Source organism: Cetorhinus maximus, chromosome 1 (genome assembly GCF_964194155.1).
Source record: "Cetorhinus maximus chromosome 1, sCetMax3.hap1.1, whole genome shotgun sequence".
In the NCBI taxonomy this organism is placed as follows: Eukaryota; Metazoa; Chordata; class Chondrichthyes; order Lamniformes; family Cetorhinidae; genus Cetorhinus; species Cetorhinus maximus.
In genome coordinates this window covers 171,676,274-171,698,296 of record NC_135879.1, presented here as the reverse complement: position 1 = coordinate 171,698,296, position 22,023 = coordinate 171,676,274, and the positions used below count along the sequence as shown (strand labels likewise).

Below are 22,023 nucleotides of genomic sequence, written 5' to 3'. Positions count from 1 at the left end.
CTAAGTCAGGATGGAGGAGAACTTGGAGGTGATGGTGTTCCTAGGTGCCTACTGCTCTTGTTCTTCTAGGTAGTAGAGGTCACAGATTTGGAGGTATTGCCAAGAAGCCATGGTGTATTGCTGCAGTGCAATGGTATGTCAATGGTGGAGGGAATGGGTATTTAGACTAGTGGATAGAGTGGACTTTAAAACCAAGTAGACATCTCCATCCGAATGTTGTTAAGCTTCTTCAGTGTTATTGCAGCTACATCCATCCAGCTGAGTGGCAATTATTTCAGTAAAGTACCGACTTGCATCTTGTGGAGAGTTTTGAGTGGTCAGGAGCTGAGCTACTCATGGAGATATAGAAAGGTTACTACATAGAAAAAGCTCATTCAGCTCAATCTGTCCATATTGGTGTGTATCCTGCATGGCAGAAACAATATCCTAATTACATTTTCCCACCCTGTTTCCGTGCCACCTTCTCCCTTTTTTCCTTCATCGGTCTATCCAAGCTGAGGGAAATTTATCAGGAATAGAATGAGCAATTGGACAAGAATAAACTGATCAAATAGAGTCAGCATGAATTTGCAACAGATGATACCAATCCAGTTGAACATTTTACATTGATCACAAACAAGATGGATAGGAGAATGTGTATGGATATTCTCCAAACAGACTTCCAGAATGCATCTGATAAGGTTCCGCACAAGAGAGCAGCAAAAATGAGAGGACACTGAATTGAAAGTAATATTGTCATCACCTTCTTCAGTTCTCTGCCCGAAGCAGGTCTGACCCACAGCGTCACCACCTCCACCATGGATAGGGCAAAGAGGCAGGTCACAAATCCATCCCAGCCCTGAACGGGGATCGAACCCCATGCCATGAGCATGAAGCTGACCCACCCTGACCATCCAGCCAACTGAGCCAACACCATCATATGGCTGACCAGCAATCTCTCCCACTCTTATCGCCTGCCATTTACATATTTTGGAAGCGTTTATAAGTTGACACTCGACCTGTGTGGCACGTTATGAATGCACCTTCCTTAGCCACCAAGTCCTCGAGCACGACCTGAGCCCAGAGTTTCTGGCTCGGAGGCAGGGACACTACCCACAGTGCCACAAGACCTCCACATAACCTTGTGATATGGACTGATAATTGTTTGTAAGGTAGGAGACAGAGAACAAGGATAAAGGTTCAATTCTGATCTGCAGGGTGTAACAAATGGTGTTCCCCACTATGATGGACATTCCATTGCAATTCTGACTTATGCCTTGTAGATGGCGGGAAGATGAGCCACATGCTGCAGTGTACTTCACAAGTCATTCTTTCTCTTTTCCATTATCAATCTTAACCCTCCTCTTCCCCTTCCCCTTGTTCTGTTCCATTTTAAATGCTGCTCATTTGTAATATTTTGCAGTCCTTAAGAAAGGTCTGTGACTTAAAAACTTTATTTGTTTCCCCACAGATGCTGCCTTATCTGTTGAGTATATCCAGCTGTTTTTTTTGTTCTAATGTCGTATCAAAGGACTGTACTTACGAATGGCAGGCAGTGACTAGTGGGGTACTGCAAGGATCGGTGCTGGGACCCCAGTTATTCACAATATATATTAATGATTTAGATGAGGGAACTAAATGTAATATCTCCAAATTTGCAGATAACACAAAGCTGGGTGGGAGGGTGAGATGTGAGGAGGATGCAGAGATGCTACAGTGTGATTTGGACAAGCTGAGTGAGTGAGCAAATGCATGGCAGATGCAGTATAATGTGGATAAATGTGAGGTTATCCATTTTGGTAGCAAAAATAGGAAGGCAGATTATTTTCTGAATGGCTATAAATTGAGAGAGGGGAATGTGCAACGAGACCTGAGTGTCCTCATACACCAGTTGCTGAAGTTAAGCGTGCAGGTGCAGCAGGCGGTAAAGAAGGCAAATAGTATGTTGGCCTTCATAACCAGAGGATTCGAGTACAGGAACAGGGATGTCTTGCTGCAATTGTACAGGGTCTTGGTGAGACCACACCTGGAATATTCTGTGCAGTTTTGGTCTCATTATCTGAGGAAGGGTGTACTTGCTATAGAGGGAATGCAGCTAAGGTTTACCAGACTGATTCCTGGGATGGTGGGACTGACAAATGAGGAGAAACTGAGTCGATTAGGATTATATTTGCTGCAGTTCAGAAGAATGAGGGGGGGATCTCATAGAAACCTATAAAGTTCTAACAGGACAAGACAGGGTAGATGCAGGAAGGATATTCCCGATGGTGAGGGAGTCCAGAATCAGGGGTCACAGTCTGAGGATATTGAATAGACCATTTAGGACTGAGAGGAGGAGAAATTTCTTCACCCAGAGTGGTGAGCCTGTGGAATTTGTTACCACAGAAAGTAGTTGAGACCAAAACATTGTATGTTTTCAAGAAGGAGTTAGATATAGCTCTTGGGGCGAAAGGGATCAAAGGGAATGGGGAGAAAGCAGGAGCAGGCTATTGAGTTGGATGATCAGCCATGATCATAATGAATGACGGAGCAGGCTCGAAGGGCCAAATGGCCTACTCCTGCTCCTAGTTTCTAAGAAAGTCTTTTCTTATTTTATATATATTTATTATTCAAAACAGAACAGCAGCTCTTTTGGACTAAGTAACAAAGCTGCAACCAAATTTAAAAAAATCCAATAAGCAAATTTATTTTATAAATTCATCTGAACCAATAGCTCTTTCAGCATCGAAATACACTATCCTCTTTTACATTCCTGATTTTCATCACTCCATCACTAGGGCCATGCTTTCAGCAATTTAGGCACAAAGTTCTCTCCCTAAACCCTCTCCTTCTCTAGACACTCCTTAAAACCTCTCTCTTTAACCAAATTTCAGCTTACCTGTCCTATCACCTTGAGTAGCTTTGTTTCAATTTTATTTGATCCCACTCCTGTAAAGTACCTTGAGACGGTTTACTATATTAAAGGTTGCAAAGAAGCAACTGTGTTTCTTTACATCAATTTTCTCTTATCTAATTTCATCAGTTTATTTTACTACTGTCACTCAAAGGATGTGGCTATGATTCATAGAACAAGGTGTGGCTGCCATGTTTGCCCATTTAGGTTTTGACCTGACAAGCTTTAAAGGGCAGCATCACATGACAGGAAGAGAAGATGAGGTCATTCTTTTGAAGCATATATCACATAAAAGTAGAGACGTCCTACTTTTCCAGTATACCAGTGTGATAATTTGGGAATCTTCTCCAGCTATACAATCTACATATAAATCTATATTGTATATAGATCTACATTTAAAATTACCATATGAATTTGCATTGCACCCAAGCTAAAAATTAAATTGTGACTTAAAGACTCTGCTTGGTATGTGAACATGACGCTAGTATATCATTGTCATAAACAAGGTTAACTACACATGTCATCTTGTGAATAATTCAAACCTAGTCCAAACTGTGAATGAAATTTTATATTTTAGAGCAGAAACATGATCTGAGAAAGCTTCAATGGAAATATGTAAATTATTAATGGCTACTGCATTAGCACATTCTAAAAAGAAAGCCAACTGTTACAACACTGGAATTAAACAGTGATTAAACATCAAGGTTCAAAGCACAAGTTTTCAATTACTACTGTAGTTACTATTGTTAAATTATTGCCTTTATCAGCTTACAATATTCAGAAATTACACTAACTAGCTAAACTGAGTTGCTTTCCAGCTTGAACAGAATGGAAAGCAAAGACAATTTCTTAGCTATTAAGTAGTGATTTTTTTTTAGTATTTCACTAGAGACCCTATTTTTACTAAAAATATACAAAGAAGTCATAAATTCTGTACATTTAGTCCAATCTGTTTTGAAGTCATGAATATCATATATACTTGGGAACCCACAATTATGGTTTTGCTTAATTTGATGTTCAGGATTTAAAAGTTACTTCCATTTTCTCACAGAAAGATGTTCACAAACCTAGTAAGTTCACAAAGCTGGCTATTAATCACAGAGAATGACTCAGGAAGACTGTTTGTTCCTCTGCAAATGTACAAGTGGGATAATTACATCACCACAATCTAGGATGACAGCCAGCCTTACAAAAAAAGAAACCTTGATGAACATTTCTACAGCATGCCTTTCCAGCCTCATTTATATTTAATAGGGTTCACCAAGTTTGAGACGAATAACAAAGTGACCTAGTTCTGTGTCTCACCATTTAAAAATATGTTCTAGTTATTAATTTGTTTGCAATCTGACTCATGGTTTTACCTTAAAAAATTTCAAGCTGGCTAAGTCCTAAATGACATGAATGTCAGATCGGGCCTGCAGTAGGTAGTGAGAGAACCAACAAGGGAAAAAAAAATCTACCTAACCTCATCCTCACCAATTTACTTGTCACAGGTGCATCAGTCCATGACAGTTTTGATACCGGTGACTGACGCACAGTCCTTATGGAGTCACATCTTCACACCTAGTACACACTCCATTGTGTTGTGTGGCACTACCACTGTGCTAAATGAATTAGATTCAGAACAGATCTAGCAACTGAAAGCTGGGAATACATGAGGCACTGTAGGCATTAGCAGCAGAAGAACTGCATTCCACCACAATCTGTAAGCTCATGGCACGACACATCCCTCAGTCTACTATTATCATAAAGCAGAGGGAGCAACCCTGATTCAATAAAGAGTGTAGAAGAGTATGCCAGAAGCCACACCAGGCATATCTAAAAATGAGGTGCCAATCTGGTGAAATCACAACACAGGACTGCATACATGCTTAGCAGTGGAAGCAGCATGCTATAGACAGAGCTAAGCAACCCCACAACCAGCGGATCAGATCAAAGCCCCGCAGTCCTGCCACGTCCAGTCATGAATGGCGCTGGTCTATTAAATAGCTAAATGGGAGGAGGCGGCTCCATGAACATCCCCAGCCTCAAAGATGGCAATCCAGCACATGAATGAAAAGACAAGGAAGCATTTGTAATCATCTTCATCCAGAACTGCTGAATGGACGACCCATCTTGGTCTCCTTCTGGGGTACCCAGCAGGACAGGAACCAGCATTTAACCAATTCATTTCACACCATATGATAAAGAAACGGCTGAGCGCCCTGCTTATAGCAAAGTCTATGGGCTCTGACAACATCCTGGCTATAGTGCTGAACACCAGTTCTCCAGAACTAGCCATGGTTCTAGCTAGCTATTCCAGTACATTTACAACGCTGCCATTTACCCAACAAAATTGCCCAGGTATGTCCTGTCCTTGAAAACATTACAAATCCAACCCAACACATTAACACCTCATCAGTCTATTCTCAATCATCAGTAAAGTGATGAAAGGTATCATAAGTAATAAGATCAAGTGGCATTTATGAACCAATAACCTGGTCATCAATGCTCAGTTTGGATTCTGCAACAATGATTTGGTTCTAGGCCTCATTACAGCCTTGGTCCAAACACAGGCAAAAGAGCTGAAATCCAAACCCGAGGTGAGAGTGGCTGTCCTTGGCATGAAGGCAGCATTTGACCAAGTGTGGCATCACATAGCCAAGTAAAACTGGAGTCAATGGGAACTGGGGTATGATTGGAGTCATACCTAGCATGAAGGAAGATGGTTGTGGTTTTGGAAACTAATCATCTCAGCCCCAGCACATCACTGCAGGAGTTCCTCAGGGCAATATCCTAGGCCCTTGCTTCATCAATGACCTTCCTTCCATCATAAGATTGGAAGTGGTGATGCTTGCTGAAGATTCATTTCTATTTGCAACTTCTCAGATACTAAAGCATTCCATGCCCACATGCAGCAAGTCCTGGACAACATTCAGGTTTGGGCTGATAAGTGGCAACTAACATTCATGCCATACATGACCATCTCCAACAAGAGAAACTTTAACTACCTTGGCATCACATTCAATGGCACTACCACTGTTGAATGCCCCACCATCAGCGTCCTGGGGGTTACCATTGACTGTAAATTGAACTGGATCAACCGCATAAATACTGTGGCTACAGGAGCAGGTCAAAGGCTGGGTATTGTATGGTTGGTGACTCACCTCCTGACTTGCCAAAGTCTACAAGGCACAAGTCAGAAGTGTGATGGAATACTCTCCACTTGCTTGGATGAATGTGGCTATAACAAGGCTCAAGGAGCTCAACACTATCCAGGACAAAGCAGCCTGCTCGATTTCCACCCTATCCTCCAACTTAAACATTCACTCCTTCCACCATTGGTGCACTTTGGCTGCAATGTGCACCATCTACAAGATATACTGTAGCAACATGCTAAGATGTCTTTTATGCACCTCCCAAACTTGTGTCCTCTATCACCTAGAAAAACAATGTTAGCAAACACCACCTGCAAGTTCTCCTCCAAGTCACACACAACCGGACTTAAAAGGATATTGCTGTTTTGTCAACATTGCTGGGTCAAAATCATGGAGCTCCCTCCCAAATAGCACTGTGGGGATGTTCAGTTCCCATCCCTGGTCATCCTGCAGCCATGCCTCCATAATCCTGACTATATCATACCTGTTTACATCTATTTGTGTGGTTAATTCATCCACTTTATTGCGAATGCTCCTTGCGTTAAGGCACAAAGCCTTAATGCTTGTCTTTTTAACATTACTTGTCCCGTTCCCACTATTTTTCACTGAGGCCCTGTTTGATTCTTGCCCTTGATTTCTCTGCCTATCACTTTTCTTATTCCGCTTTCTGTCTTTTGTTCTTGTCCTTGATTCCCCTTCCTCTGACTCCTTGCATAGGTTCCCATCCCCCTGCCATTTTAGTTTAAACCCTCCCCAACCACTCTAGCAAATGCTCCCCCTAGGACATCAGTCCCGGTCCTGCCCAGGTGTAACCCGTCCAGTTTGTACTGGTCCCACCTCCCCCAGAATCGGTACCAATGTCCCAGGCATCTGAAACCCTTCCCCTCACACCATCTCTTCAGCCACGTTCTTGTTCCTTTTCCTATTCCTATTCCTGTTTTCTGTGGACGGAGCATAGCTGAGTAATTTGCCACACTGTCAGGTAGATACAGTTTCACAGCTGCACTGAAACAGCTTAGCTAGGGAGCAGCTAGATCTGGTATACAGGTTTTTAACACTACATCCAGAATGTTGTCAGGGCCAATAACTTTTATGTGCTGCATAGTCAGTGGCTTATCAATGTCACATGGAGTGAACCAAGTTGTCCGGACACTGGAATCTATGACAAGGAATTCAGAAGGAATTATCCACTCAACAATTTAAGACACTTGCAAATGTTTCGGCCTTGTATCTTGTAACCACATGTTAGGCTCCAAGATAGCTGAGATGGGAATGTTCATGAAGCTGTATCCTCCTGTTAGGTGACTGGCTGTCCACCAGCATTCTTGACTAAACATGGTAGCGTTAAATAACTTTAGCCAGATTTGTTGATTGTAGAATTGATTTGCTTTGTCTATAGCCTACTGCTTTGTGCGTTTAGCATGCAACAACAACTTACATTTATATAGCATGTTTAAATATGGTAAAAACATCCCAAAGAGCATTGTCAGTCAAAGTCAGAGCCACCTAAGGAGCTCTTTGGACAGATGATCAAAAGCTTGATTACACAAAATAGGAGAGATATCCAAAGGCAGAGCGGTGTAAGGAGGAAATTCCAGAGTTTAGGGCCAAGGCAGCTGAAGACACAGTTATCAATGATGGGGCAAAAAGCTGTGAATGTGCAAGAGGCCAGAATTGGAGAAAAGCAGTGATTTCAGGAGGCTGTAGGGCTGGAGTGGTGAAGACATGGAGCAATTTAAACACCTTGGATGAGAATTTTAAAATCGAGGTTTTGAAATCTAGGTAGCTTCACCAGGTCGGTACCTCATTCTGGGGGCTTCAGCCGCTGCTCCTTCTCCAGTCCTATTGAAATTTTCAGTGGTGGAAGCAGATTCAATAACTTTCAAAAAGGTAAATGGATAAAATACTTAAACAGGGAAAATTTGGAAGGAAAAATTTGCAGGACTCTTGGATACGGGAACTGGAACTAATTGGATCTCTCTTTCAAACAGCTGACACAGGCACAATGGGACAAATGACCTCCTGATGTGTTGTGTCATTCTATGATTCCATAAAACAAGGTTGGTCTTTGGTTTGATGTTGATCAAAGGAGTGTGGGATGCGTCTGGCCATCAGATTGTGATGACATACAATTTCGATGCTGCTGCTGGTGGTCCACAGTACCTCACAGCTGCCCACTTTTGGGCTACAGAATCTGTCATTAGTCTGTCTCACTTAGCACAGCTGTAGAGCCATGCCACATGATGAAAAATATTATTGTGGAGATGAGACGTTATCTTCACATGGACTTACAGTAACTCCTACTAATTCTATGGTGACAGCCATGTCTGTGCCAGGTAGACTGTTCGAGATAAGATCATGCAAGTTACTTCCTCATACTGGTTCCCTCACCACCTGATGCAGGCCAAGTCTGGAAGCTGCTCAGGAGTCAGCAACCAAGTCGGATTGCTGCTTGACTAGCTTGTGAAAAAGTTTTCTGCGTTTGGCACTAAAACCTAGATCTAGCAAGGAAAACTTTTCATAATATTGATACAATGCTTGGCGATCGTAGGTCTGGATTGGTCTGATATCATCCTTCTTTATGGATTTTGTAGTGGCTATTTACAACTTAATACTGGCTTGCTAGGACACTGCGTGTCACATGTAGGCCAGCTCCCCTCCTGCAGGACATTACGACAATCTGCAAAAGAACAAGGACCAGTAGTAGACCAAACGGCCCTTCAGGCCTGCTCCACCATTCAGTACGATCATGGCAGATCTGATTGCAACCTCCTGCCTACCCCCGATAACCTTTCACCCCCTTGTTAATCAAGAATCTATCTAGCTCTACCTTAAAAATATTCAAAGACTCTGCTTCCACTGTATTTTGAGGAAAAGGGTTCCATAGGTTCACGACCCTCAGAGAAAAAAATTCTCATCTGTTTTAAATGAGCAACCCCTTATTTTTAAACAGTGACCCTTAGTTCTAGAGTCTCCCACAATAGGAAAAAACCTTTCCACATCCACTCTGTCAAGACCCCTCAGGAACCTAAAGGTTTTGATCAAGTCACCTCTTGCTCTTCTAAACTCCAGTGGGCACAAGCCTAACCTGTCCAACCTTTCCTCATAAGACAGCCCACCCATTCCTGGTATTAGCCTAGTAAACCCTCTCTGAACTGCTTCTAATTCATTTACATCTTTCCTTAAATAAGGAGACCAATACTGTACCCAGTACTCCAGATGTGGTCTCACCAGCACCCTGTACAACTGAAGCATAATCTCCCTACTTTAGTATTCCATTCCACTTGCAATAAACAATAACATTCTATTAGCTTTCCTAATTACTTGCTGGGCCTGCATACTAGCCTTTTGTGATTCATGCACTAGGACACCCAGATCCCTCAATTTCAGAGCCATGCAATCTCTCAATATTTAGATGACATGCTTCTTTTTTATTCTAATATAAAGGCAAAATACTGCTGATGCTGGAAATCTGAAACATAAACAAAAAATGCTGGAAAAACTCAGCAGGTCTGACAACATCTGTGGAGAGAAAGACAGAATTAATGTTTCGGATCCGTATGACTCTTCTGAAGAAGGCTGCTGAGTTTTTCCAGCATTTTTTATTTTTGTTTCTTTTTTACTCTTTCTGCCAAATGGACAATTTCACATTTGCCCACATTATACTCCATTTGCCGGGTCTTTGCCCTTCACTTAACCTATCTATGTCACTTTGTAGCCTCCTTACGGACTCATCACAATTTACTTTCCCACCTATCTTTGTGTCGTCAGCAAATTTAGCAATCATTCCTTCCGTCCCTTCATCCAAGTCATTTATATAAATTGTAAAAAGTTGAGTACTGATCCCTGTGGCACAGCACCTGTTACATCTCCCCCAATCAGAAAAAGACCCATTTATGGCTACCCTCTGTTTCCTGTTAGCCTGCCAATCTTCTATCCATGCCAATCTATTACCACCTACACCAGCTTTTACTATCTGCAATAACCTTTGATATGGCACCTTATCAAATGCCTTCTAGAAATCTAAGTACAGTACATCCACCGGTTCTTTATCCACAGCACATGCGATTCCTTCAAAGAACTCCATAGACTGGTTAAACATGATTCCCTTTCACAAAACCGTGCTGACTCTGCCTGATTGCCTTAAAATTTTCTAAGTGCCCTGCTATAACATCTTTAATAATAGCTTCTAACATTTTCCCTAGGACAGATGTTAAGTTAACTGGCCTGTAGTTGCCTGCTTTCTGTCTGTCTCCCTTTTTGAATAAAGGAGTTACATTTTCTGTTTTCCAATCTAATGGAACATTCCTCGAATCTTGGGAATTCTGGAAAATTAAAACCAACGCATCAACTATTTCACTAGCCACTTCTTTCAAAACCCTAGGGTGAGGTCCATCAGGATCTGGGAATTTTCCAGCCCACAGCTCCAACAATTTGCTCAATACCACTTCTCTGCTGATAGTAATTTTCCCGAGTTCTTCCCTCCCTTCCATTTCCTGATTTACAGCTATTTCTGGAATGTTACTTGTATCCTTTAAGGTGAAAACCGATGCAAAATATCTGTTCAATTCATCTGCCATCTCATATTTTCCATTATTAATTCCCTCTTTAGCTCTGAAGAATGGTCATACAACTCGAAACGTTAACTCTGTTTCTCTCTCCACAGATGTTTTCAGATCTGCTGAGTTTTTCCAGCATTTTATGTTTTTATTTCAGATTTCCAGCATCCGCAGTATTTTGCCTTGAACTCATGATTTCTGGGTTGCTGGTTCAATATTATAACTAGATTACCTTACACAGGGATATTGTTAACCAATATACTAAAATTTAAGCCTTTAGTCCATCACCTCCATTCAGTAAAAATCAATAACTATGGATTTCAACTGGTGCCTAGAAAAAGTGTGTGCCATTGATTATATTGTGCTTGAATTCTAGTTAGACAATTTAACAGCTTACCAATAAACAAAGACACGGCTCCACAAGATGGAGATTTTACTGATTCTGCAACTTCATCTGTGGAAAGCTTCTCATATGTCACTTTTATCAAATCCTTTGGTTTGTCATCCAATTCATACATGATAACTGGAGAAAGGAAACAAGAAGTAAGTCTATCTGCTGGTGATAACTATTTATCAGACCAACTGGGTGGTCTCTATAAATCAATTATTGCCTTTTGAGACAGTTTTGCACCAGGCTATTTTGAGCACAAGGGAAATAGGTGAATGGAACTTACTAAGAGTTAAGGTATGGATGGATAGCATAACTTTGAATGAGTTCCAGTTTTAGAGGCTACAAATTGCAGGCCTGTGAAGAAAGCATTGGAATCAACACTCTTTTCAGTCCCAAGTCCTGATGAGAAGGTAGCAGCGCCTTGAAAGCATAAAGTTGTAATAGTCTAACTGCACAAGTAGGGGATTCTTAGTGCAGTGAGATAGAAGTTAACTCTTCAAGGGAGGGAAGAAACTGTGCTACAATTAGATAGAAGTGAGAAGCCTTTTATTCCTTTTACGACTTGTGATCCAGTATAGATCAGAAAACGATCAGCTCTAAGTAAAATCAATATTAACAGTCAAAATCCAATGCCTAGTGGATCAGAGGCCAACACAATCTTATGTATAAATTTGTAGAAGTATATTTATAATTTAACATTACTTACAGCTCAGTCAGATGACAAGAATGCACAAATGCGAATTAGAATCATTGTGCTAGTATAGGGAAGTGGGATATTTGTTTCTCTGTTCTCAAAACATCAAGGGAGTTTTACTGTGTAACCAACATATTATCGGTAACCTTACAGTATTTAATATAAAGACGAGTGAAAAATGTGAGAAAATGTTCCACTGTACAACTTTCCCTTCCCCCCCCTCACACCAAAATGAATAGCTGATCCAATTTGAAATTTGACACAGGGTTCCTTCAAGGCAGATTTGTTAGTGAAAAGGAAGATTGAAGGAGGAAAGAAACATTTGTAGAAAGGAGGATGATTGCAGTAACAATAGTGAAGGGAAGGCGTAAAATACAATACAGGAGCCAGGTCTACTCGACTTATTTAAAACCAATTTAAAAGTAAACTCATACAAGCTCACTAAATAATGATGATACACAGATGCTAGAGTTGAAACAGAAAACTTTGCATTATGTAAGGAAAATGTGGGTAAACATTTACTATTATAATTTAAGTTATTGTTTTGCCTGGGTCTATTGCATACTATTGAGAGTATGCTCTGCTTCATAATCACACACCTTTCAGTAGACCTGCAGTGGTGCTTTCCAGTGAATTGGAGAATATACAATTTTAAAATGGCAGAAATGTTACTGTACATAACACACTAATCAACTTATTAGAGGTGATATCGTCTACTATTGCTCATAAAGGAAAAAAACTGTTTATAAATCTCTCGGGTCCTTTCCCACTTGCTTGATACAATTTTCTGTCTTCTAACACTTTCTGTACTGTAGCTAAATGTTTTTTAAATTGCAGTTACTATCACTTGGTGCAACTCATTCTCTCGAAGTTCCATAAAAAGGCCATTTTTGGAAATAAATCAGTATGAATCAGTCAAAAGCAGGGGAAGAGGGTTTTTATAAAGGATCAGGAAGACTTCAACAGATTGCAAATTCATTCAAAACGTATGCACTAAACAAAGGATTAAATAATGCAGAAATACCTACAAATTTCAGATACAACCAGTAATGTTACTTAAATTGAAATACTAATTTGCTTCATGCTGACACAGGCTTAAACTGATCAGAGCTGAGAGTGTCACATAAATAACAATGGCATTATAGAATGTTGTCATGCAAATTCATTATTTTACTTACTTTAACAAACCATTCTGTGATAGTACTTTAAAGCTTGCAACACAAAAGAGAAAAAAAAATGTTTCTTACCACTATAGTATTAAAATAGTGAAAAGTCATGATTCAAAAGAAACATTTCACAGTGAACAATTTGGGAGCACACTGAAGTAATACTGTACCTCCACTTCTAAAGCCAAGGGACACCACTCAACCGACTATAATTAAGCACCAGATTTGATCGTTATAGTCTCTGAGATTTCACGACTACTTTTGAAAATACCAAGATGCATCATGGCATTCATGGCATTTCAGTATCATAACAAATAATTATTCACAAGATTCTAGTGTCTTCCAGTTGGTAACGTCACTAGGCTGGGACAGTCTCCAAAACCAAAGAAAAGCCCATAGGTTGACATGCCTCTGTACATTTTGAATAAACAATTAAATATTTCTAAGCAGTGCATTAAGCCCAAAAGTGACTGAGCTCGAAGAGTTCATAACTAACATCGCCAACTGTATGCACCCCAACGTGCTTCCATTGCTCATTCCTCTTCCTCCAACCGCTCCCCTGCCCCGAGAACAATCAGGACTTGAACAATCTTCCACAAACCTTAATCTCTATGCTCCAAGAATTCATTTAAGGAAAATCTGTTGAACTTTTTAAATTAATGTGACTGCACTCATTGTGCACCTCTTGTGAAAATTCCCTGTGGAGGACTACTGAGGAAAACCTTAACAAGTATCAAGTCACATCAGCCATCAGCCAGCGGCCTTTGACTAACAATATTATAGCAGTGTCTAATTATGACCGGAGAATCACACATTTACCATCAACCACTCTTTACAAATTTAAGGCTATGATCATTATTGAAATTGTGCAGATACAACTTGAACCTACATCTAACATGGCAGTACTTAATTCTGACACGAAGTACAAACAATGTAAAATGTTCCATTTCCTAGAAATGACATCTGCCAGATACATTCCCCTCTCCCAATAACTAACACTACTGCAGTTGTTAGCATTCGTTGTCTTACAAATACACATTCATTTTGGTCATGTTTTATGATTACAGTGAAACTACATAAAAATAGCATGGCTCCATATAATAAAGATACAAAGCCAAATGCAAATGGACGAAAGGGAAAAATCAAAAGGCAGTCGTCAAATGAATCAGTGGACCTGGCTAAAATTAAAGATTCCATCAGGAATTTTAACGTGCGCCCTCCTGCACCTGAAGTAATATTTGAGGAGAAACTGGAAATACCTGCATATGTATGCCAGGAGTTAGCCCCCGCTGATAGGGGGGATGATTGCGATCTCGTCGCCTGGCTGGAGGAACAAAAGCTGATCTCCCAAGATGATATATTCCTGACGAACAGCAAGAATGATCTGATCCCTTATGGTACCAAGCCTGTGGACCAGGTAAGAAAGGAAAAATGTACTAAATACCTGTGATATTTAACACTTAACACTAAAAATGTCATTGCATTTAATTAGATTTTCCCTCCTCTTCCTATTAATGGTCAATAATGCCCTCCAAATATGATTCCAGGCCTCCCAAATAAAACAGTTTTGAGTCACTGCAACCTGTCCACTACACTTGGGCAATTTTAGCCATTCCTTGACAAGGCAGCTAAATGAAATACTTTCTGTAACCCAAGGTATTTCATCAACTGGAGTGGCAAAAGGTAAGGGAGTAGCAATATGCACTGTACACCCAGGACTTGGCAGCATTAATGATTTCCATAAGAGATGGATTAGAACAAAATTTGGTTTCTCATGCAAGAATATGTGCTGTGCATTATGTAAAAAGGAATATAAATGACTATTAAGAAAAATCATGCAATATTTCAACATTTCACAAAATGTCACAACCATTCTCCAAACCAGACATGGTGGAGGCTGGGCTATGTTGACTTCCAGTATTTACCTGTCCTAACAATATAATATGATACACTGATTTTTATTAACCAAAAAAGTAACACTGTTCATAGCAATACATACACTATTAAAACTGTTTCTCTTATCCATGAGGTATTTATTGACTCTCCAAACAGATTGAGCAGGTTTTCTAAACTATTCTGTGGATTATTTTACAGTTACCACAGTTTACTACACCACAGCTTTCATATCAACATGATTCCTACAACTTTCACTAGCAAATCTGCACATGTACCTTTACTCATATAAGCAACTCTCATGCTTCTATCTTTCCCCTTCTTATCCCTTCCTGTATCATGTCCTATCCAACTTAACATGGTCTATCTGCTGCCCAGCATCCTGGAATTCTACTCCAAACTTGGATGACAGAATAAATCTAAAACTGATACATACGAACATACGAATCAGGAGCAGGAGTAGGCATTCAGCCCATCGAGCCTGCTCTACCATTTGATAAAACCATGGCTGATCTGATCGTGGCCTCAACTCTACTTTTCAGTCTACCCCTTATACCCTTTGATCTCGGCTTAATTTCCCTCATATTTTCCCTCCACTTCCTGTGGGAAAACACAGAGTAAAGGCAAGTTGCTCGTTCCCATAGCCACATGACTCCCCACAGAAAGTAGCACAATTCCAATCCAACCAATTACTGCCCCATCAGTCTACTCTCAATTATCAGGCAAGACTCCAACAGCACCTACCACCTCGAAGGACTAGGGCAGCAAACGCATGGGGACACCACCATTACCTGCAAGTCCCTTTCCAAGCCACATGCCATCCTGACTTGGAACTATATTCCTTCACTGTCACTGGGTCAAAACCCTGGAACTCCCTTCCTATAGAACTGTGGATGTATCTACACCAGATGAAATGCAGTGTTTCAAGAAGGCAGCTCATTACCTTCTCAAGGACAACTAGGGATGAGCTGGCCTTGCCTTTGAGACTGAAATCCCATGAAAAAATTAAAGGACCCTCCTTGAAGATTAAAAACAGATGAACAGCTGAAATAAGAGGAGTTGGACATTTGACCCTTTGAGCCTACTCCTCCATTCAATAAGATCATGGCAGGTCAAAATACTAGTCATTGAGGTGATCACCAGAGCTGGTATGCCAAACATCCACACCATACTGAGACAGTCGCAACTAAGTTGGGCTGGTCATGTAGCCAGAATGCCTGACACTCAATTATCAAACAAACTTCTATGGAGAGATTGAGTCTGGGGTGCGCTCTCATTGCAGTCAAACTTGGCACTATAAGGGCACTCTCAAGGCTTTGTTTACAAGTTGTGATTTTGATTTTGAGTCCTGGGAAAAGCTCATCCAAGATCACTGCACCTGGCGCAACCAAAAAACACTGCAGCCTCCTTCGAAAGCAAGTGCATATCTGAGGCAGAAAGAAAACGCAAGAAGAAATCCCCAGCCAGCAAATCATGCAAAACTCAATCATTTGCAGTAGAACCTTCTGGGCACAGACAGACTTTTGTAGTCACCTATGTACCCACCGGAACCCTACCAAACACTCCAGATGATTAATATGGTCATCTTCGCCTTGAAGGAAGAACAAGCTAATCTTCTCCACCTTCCTGCACTCTCTTCATATCCCTTGATTTCCTTAATATCCAAAAATTTATCAATCTCTGTTTTGAATATACCCTAGGGTACAGAATTCCAAAGATTCTCAACATTTTGCATGAAGAAATTTCTCCTCATTCAATCCTAAATGGCCAACCCCTTATTCTGAGCCTGTAATTCCTCATTCTAGACTCCAGCCAGAGGAAACATCCTTGCAGAATCTATCCTGTCAAGCTCCTTAATAAATTTATGTTTCAAAGAGATCACCTCCTATTCTTCTAAACTCTAGGGAATATAGACCCAAGTCTATACAATTTCTCCCTTGTTCTGCTATTCTGTTGTAGACCTGGTTGTATTTTCAGGGAAATTAGTACAGGGCTGAAGAACACAAGTACAAAATGCACAACCTGGAAATAAGATTAGAAATAACAAACAGATACTCTCTCAGGCCAGGATAGTGGACAAGTGGAACACAGTCCCAATGAATATATTTGATTCAGGGTCATGTGACAGCTTTATAAGAAGTTGGATCAAAATGTATCAAGATGAGGAATTAAATATTATAGTAATATCACATCTTTTTTCCCCCAGGGAAGATAGTGGAATGTAGTGATCTTTCACATAAATATCAACAAGTATTGAGAAGAGGGAACAGGAGGGAAGTTCATGGTAGAATAAACACACAGACTACGTTTGGAGTGAATTTAAAGCGCTAAACTGCCCCTTTCTCATACCTATCATTATTCACCTCATATGTTATTCTAGCCAACACAGTTTACTCCTAGATGTCTGCTAATGACACACTTTAGTAAATCAGAGAAGTGTATAAAGCAAGTATGAGATAATGTGTGTCAGAGTTTCTTTTAATCATGGTATTAGTTTTTTGAATTTTGACATGCTACATATATGAGTTTTAAAACCAACTTCACTCTCAGAAAAACATGTTACAGTTTATGATAATATTGTAATCACCTTTCTCCCACTAGGCGTCCAAATACAAGCGCAAATATAGGTGGATTTAAATTCTAGATTAATTCGGATCAGATACAAACATTTTGTGGGTTTTGTTCTAAATGTATATTTGACTAGAAACTCTAGTGAATTTAAACAGATGTTTAAGTATATTAAGTCCTGGTTGTTTTGTGAAATTATTTCTTAGTCTGCCTGAAGTCTTTGTTGAATGATAATCAAGCCAGATAGCTTATGATGAAAAATGCGAAGAACCGTCACATAAGAGTGTGCAATTTGGTGCAGTAGATACACTAAAGGGTATTTTGTTTACTTGAAACAATAAACAACTTTAATAACTACTGAAAAATCTACATTATGTCATTGCTACTGTTCACTTATACTTTTACCATTTAATAAATGTGTTTATTAAATTAAACAGTAAGAAATGTTAAATGACGTAGGAAATGCTACCTTTCAAAGCTAAGAAAAATCAGGTGTGGGCATATGATAAAACCAGTAAACCATAAAAATGTGAATCAGCTTCTCTGTTCAATTCCAAGGCATCCTCCAAATTTACCTTTATGTTTGCAAACAAAGGTTCAACTATGGAAGTGGTCAATGACACTGTACTAAAAATAAAATCTAGAAGTAAAACCCACCCAGATGTCATACATACCTATAAGGTCATACTACAGAACAGAATGCTAGATGTTAAAGAAAAATCATCCTCTTGAATACTGAAGTGTACAGTGAGTATGAATTCTATGGATTTAAGGAGTTTCTAAAGAACATATTCAACAACTTGATTTATATAATGCCTTTATATCACAGGAAAACATCCCAAGGTGTTACTCAGACAAAAATTGACACTGAGCCAAAGGAGATATTAGGAGATTGGAAAGCTTGGAAAATAGTTTTAAAGAGGTCAGAGGCCCAAGAACAACTGAGATCTTTATTTTAATTTGGCAAGTCATCTCTCTACAACAAATGTTAATCTTCTTAATTGCTAGTCTTATCTTCATCAAATGATCAGCATATCTGCACTGCATGCAGAAAAAGAAGAAATCCAGATCAGATAAGCAGCGTTGCTGAAAAAAATTGAGGCTTTCTAATAGCTGTACCTTGGATGTCTCTTAACAATTTCCTGCCACAGTTGCAAAGAAGTTAATTGCTGTGGTACAGAAATTGTCTCAGAACGAACCCCTGACAATTCAGCACTCCTGGCAAAATACAGCACTGAAACCTATATAAAAGAGAGAAATATTAACTGTTGCAAAAGCATGAATAGCTCATGATGCCACATTGATTTGCCTATTTACTAGTAAAAAGAATTCTGCGAAGACCAGATTCAGAGTTATCAAATCAACAGTGGCCTCAAACCATTTTTCATATTGTCAAAGTTTCAGTTCAAAAGTTTTGACGTGAGACTTCCATTATAGTATACCTACCAGGCTATTGGTTCCACTATACAATACTATCAATCTACTGGTATGTGTAGATTGTAATACACACTCCACATACCAAGTTGCACTGGGGCCGCGCTATGGCCGGGATTTTCTGGCCGCGTTGCGGGCAGGACCCGTCGCGGGTAAGGTGGCACCCCAGCCAGAAGTCCATTGACCTGCAGCAGGACCAGATGATCCCGGCGATGGGCGCGTGCGGAAAATCCCGCCCTATGTCTTTCGCTGAGCCAGGAAAACTCCATGTGATAAAAGCAAAATACCATCGATGCCGGAAATCTGAAAAACCGGTCGACTACATTCACTGCTCCCAAAGCGGTCTCCTCTACACTGGAGAGGCCAAACGCAGACCGGATGGCCACTTCGCAGAACACTTTCGCTCTGTCTGCAAGCAAGACCTGAGCCTTCCTGTCGCTTGCCATTTCAACACGCCGATATAAAAACAAAAAACTACTGCGGATGCTGGAAATCCAAAACAAGAACAGAATTACCTGGAAAAACTCAGCAGGTCTGGCAGCATCGGCGGAGAAGAAAAGAGTTGACGTTTCGAGGTTCTGCTGAAGGGTCATGAGGACTCGAAACGTCAACTCTTTTCTTCGCCGATGCTGCCAGACCTGCTGAGTTTTTCCAGGTAATTCTGTTTTTGATTTCAACACGCCATCCTGCTCTCATGCCCATCCTTGGCCTGCTGCGATGTTGCAGTGAAGCCCAACGCAAACTGGAGGAGAACTCTTCTTCCAATTAGGCGCTTCACAGCCTTCCAGAACATTGAGTTCAACAACTTCAGACCATGAACTCTCTCCTCTATCCTCACCCCTTTTTTCAATATTCATTTTTATTTTTTACTTTTTATTCACTTTTTATTTATTCTCATTGTATTTATTTATTCATTGTTTTATCACCACCTTTTATCCTAATTTTGATCTTTTTTCCACCACCGTCCCTTCCCCTCGCTACACCCCCAAGTGCCAGCTGTCACTTGTTTATGTTGTTCTTTTCAGAGTGTTTATCCTTGTCCTATTATCACATTCTGTTTTCTTATCTTAATGACACTATCAGCACATCCTTTAGCCAGTACCACTACCATTAACAACCCTCTTTGTCCTTTTGTTCATGACATCTTTGTCAATCTCTCCTTTGCCCCCGCCTATTGTTCGCCTTCTATCCAGCTTCACCTGCTCCAACCGCCCCCCTCCCCACCACTGCTTAAACAGTATAAATTTCATCACACTTTTACTTCTCTTTAGCTCTGAAGAAGTCATATGGACTCAAAACATTAACTCTGTTTTTCTCTCCATAGATGCTGTTAGACCTGTTGTTTTTCCAGCATATTTTGTTTTTGTTTCCAACTCTCTCTCTCTATATATATATATATATATATATATACTTAGTCATATATAAACATTCCAATATTTGAGTGAAAGTTGGCAGTTCATAACCAAAATACTAGTTTTCATTATATAAAGAATATTCTGCTGGGAGTTGTTCATCTAACAATTGTGATAACCTAACAGTAACGCGTAAGTGGTTTCTACATAGTTAAATGACCTCCCTATCTTTCTAACCTCCACTCTCCCTACATCACTCTATGATTGGTAACAATGAATTCAGCTGTCTAGAGCACTAAGCTCTGGAACCCCCTCCCTAAACACTATTACCTCTCTCACTCTTTTAAAAGGCTGTTTAAAACCTACCACTTTGATCGAGCATTTGGTCATCTGTCCATATTTCTCATGTGGCTCATTATCAAATTTTGTTTGATCACACTCCTGTGAAATGCCTTGTGATGCTTTACTATGTTAAAGGTGCTGTATAAATACACATTTTTAATGTTGGTTAAGGAAAAATTAGTATCTGCATATCTCTTATTAGGTATCCAGTACTGTGAAGCTGATGGTTTGATTTCTTTTTCACTTTTTGAAGGGTCAATGATGGGGTGAGAACGTTCCATATTATTAATGTCTCAGCACCAAGTGAGGATAGGAATAGCCGTCCCAACAACATTATTCAAGGTGCAATGCATCCCCAGTTTAAGATGTATTTTTTGCCATTCCAAAGACCAGATTATTGTTTTGGACACGCAGACTGCTGATCCATTTGAAACCACCTAAATCAGAGATTCTGATTTCCCAAACTGAGCAAACAACAATTACTGATTGGTCAATTCCCTAATAGACAGAAAGTGATTTCTCAACAACGACTTGCACTAATATAGTACTTCAACAAACTAAAATACTCCACGGCACTCAAGACTACATTATAAAACAAAATTTGACACCAAGCTGACACCTGTTTCTTGACGATAGGATTAAAACGTGGCAGCACCCTGAACAATTTTTATACCTAGTTTATCAATGCAGTGGACACTCCAGCCCAACCTAAACACCATTCTTACACATTAGTATTTAAAAAAGGTCACGAAAGAGCACCCTCTTTAACTTGTTTCAGTCACTCCCTAAATGCCACCTACACCCGATCGGACACCTAACACAGGTCAGCTCATTCCAGCCTCCTTCATTAAATTCATATAAGATTTTACAGGAAAACCTTTGAACTCATAAAACAAGAGCGGGAAGAGACAATGTCACAAACTGAGGCCGAGCTGTTTCCTCGGGACCCGGGACCCGGGACTCGGGCCCCGGGGGTGTCAGAGCCGCTGGGCCTGTCCCTCAAACAGCAGCGGCCGCTATATCCAGGCCTTCGCTGGCAGCGGGCAGCTGCTCCGTGCCTTTAGCCGGGGAAACTCTGAACCAGGGGCTATACCTGGGCGACCATCTCAGAGTCACCGACACCCAATTGCCGGACGGTAAAGCGGCTGGACCGGTGTAACAGGCACTCGAGTCCGGGTGGCTACATCTCCCTGTCTGTGCGGGTTATAACTGCAGTGAGGCTGTTTCGAAACAAATCATCGCTGTTTGATTCAATCCTGTCACCTTTTTGTGTTAATTGAACCATAGAGATCAACTGCAAAGAAACCTGGAAACACTCAGCAGGTCTGGCAGCATTTGTGGACAGAGTTAAAATTTCAGGTCGATGATCTGAATATTTCCAGCATTTTCTGTTTGTATTTCAGCTTTCCAGTATTTTGCTTCTGTGTTAGAGAAAGTTAACACACAGATACAGCAGGCAATTTGAAAAGCAAATGGTATGTTAGATTTTAGGGGATCAGACGAGTATACAAGTAAATAAGTTTTACTTCAATTGAATAGGACTGGTGAGGCCATACCTGGAGACTTCAGTAGTCTTACCTAGTACAGGAATACCTTGAATTCCTTCTAGTACAAT

At 40.4% G+C, this 22,023-nt stretch overlaps 2 protein-coding genes across 6 annotated transcripts in view; both read right to left on the bottom strand.

Moving 5' to 3' along the window:
• Nucleotides 1–11,086, bottom strand: part of LOC144685433 (molybdopterin synthase catalytic subunit) — a 42,540-nt gene extending 31,454 nt beyond the window's left edge. Inside the window, exon 1 of the mRNA XM_078549926.1 lies at nucleotides 10,966–11,086. Coding sequence (XP_078406052.1) covers nucleotides 10,966–11,086 — 121 coding nt within the window. The remainder of the gene's footprint in view (nucleotides 1–10,965) is intronic.
• Nucleotides 1–21,612, bottom strand: part of mocs2 (molybdenum cofactor synthesis 2) — a 53,066-nt gene extending 31,454 nt beyond the window's left edge. For 2 of the 5 annotated variants that reach the window (XM_078549949.1, XM_078549940.1), the window contains exons 1-4: nucleotides 18,800–19,148; nucleotides 18,400–18,521; nucleotides 14,079–14,225; nucleotides 10,966–11,091 (exon numbers count right to left, since the gene is read on the bottom strand). In XM_078549949.1, coding sequence (XP_078406075.1) covers nucleotides 14,099–14,225; nucleotides 18,400–18,521; nucleotides 18,800–18,895 — 345 coding nt within the window. In that variant the 5' untranslated portion in view covers nucleotides 18,896–19,148 and the 3' untranslated portion in view covers nucleotides 10,966–11,091; nucleotides 14,079–14,098. Of the gene's footprint in view, nucleotides 1–10,965; nucleotides 11,092–14,078; nucleotides 14,226–18,399; nucleotides 18,522–18,799; nucleotides 19,158–21,285; nucleotides 21,423–21,501 lie in introns of those variants that run through there. The other 3 variants (XM_078549968.1, XM_078549976.1, XM_078549959.1) reach the window with 3 other exon arrangements.
• Nucleotides 21,613–22,023: the final 411 nt, after the last annotated feature.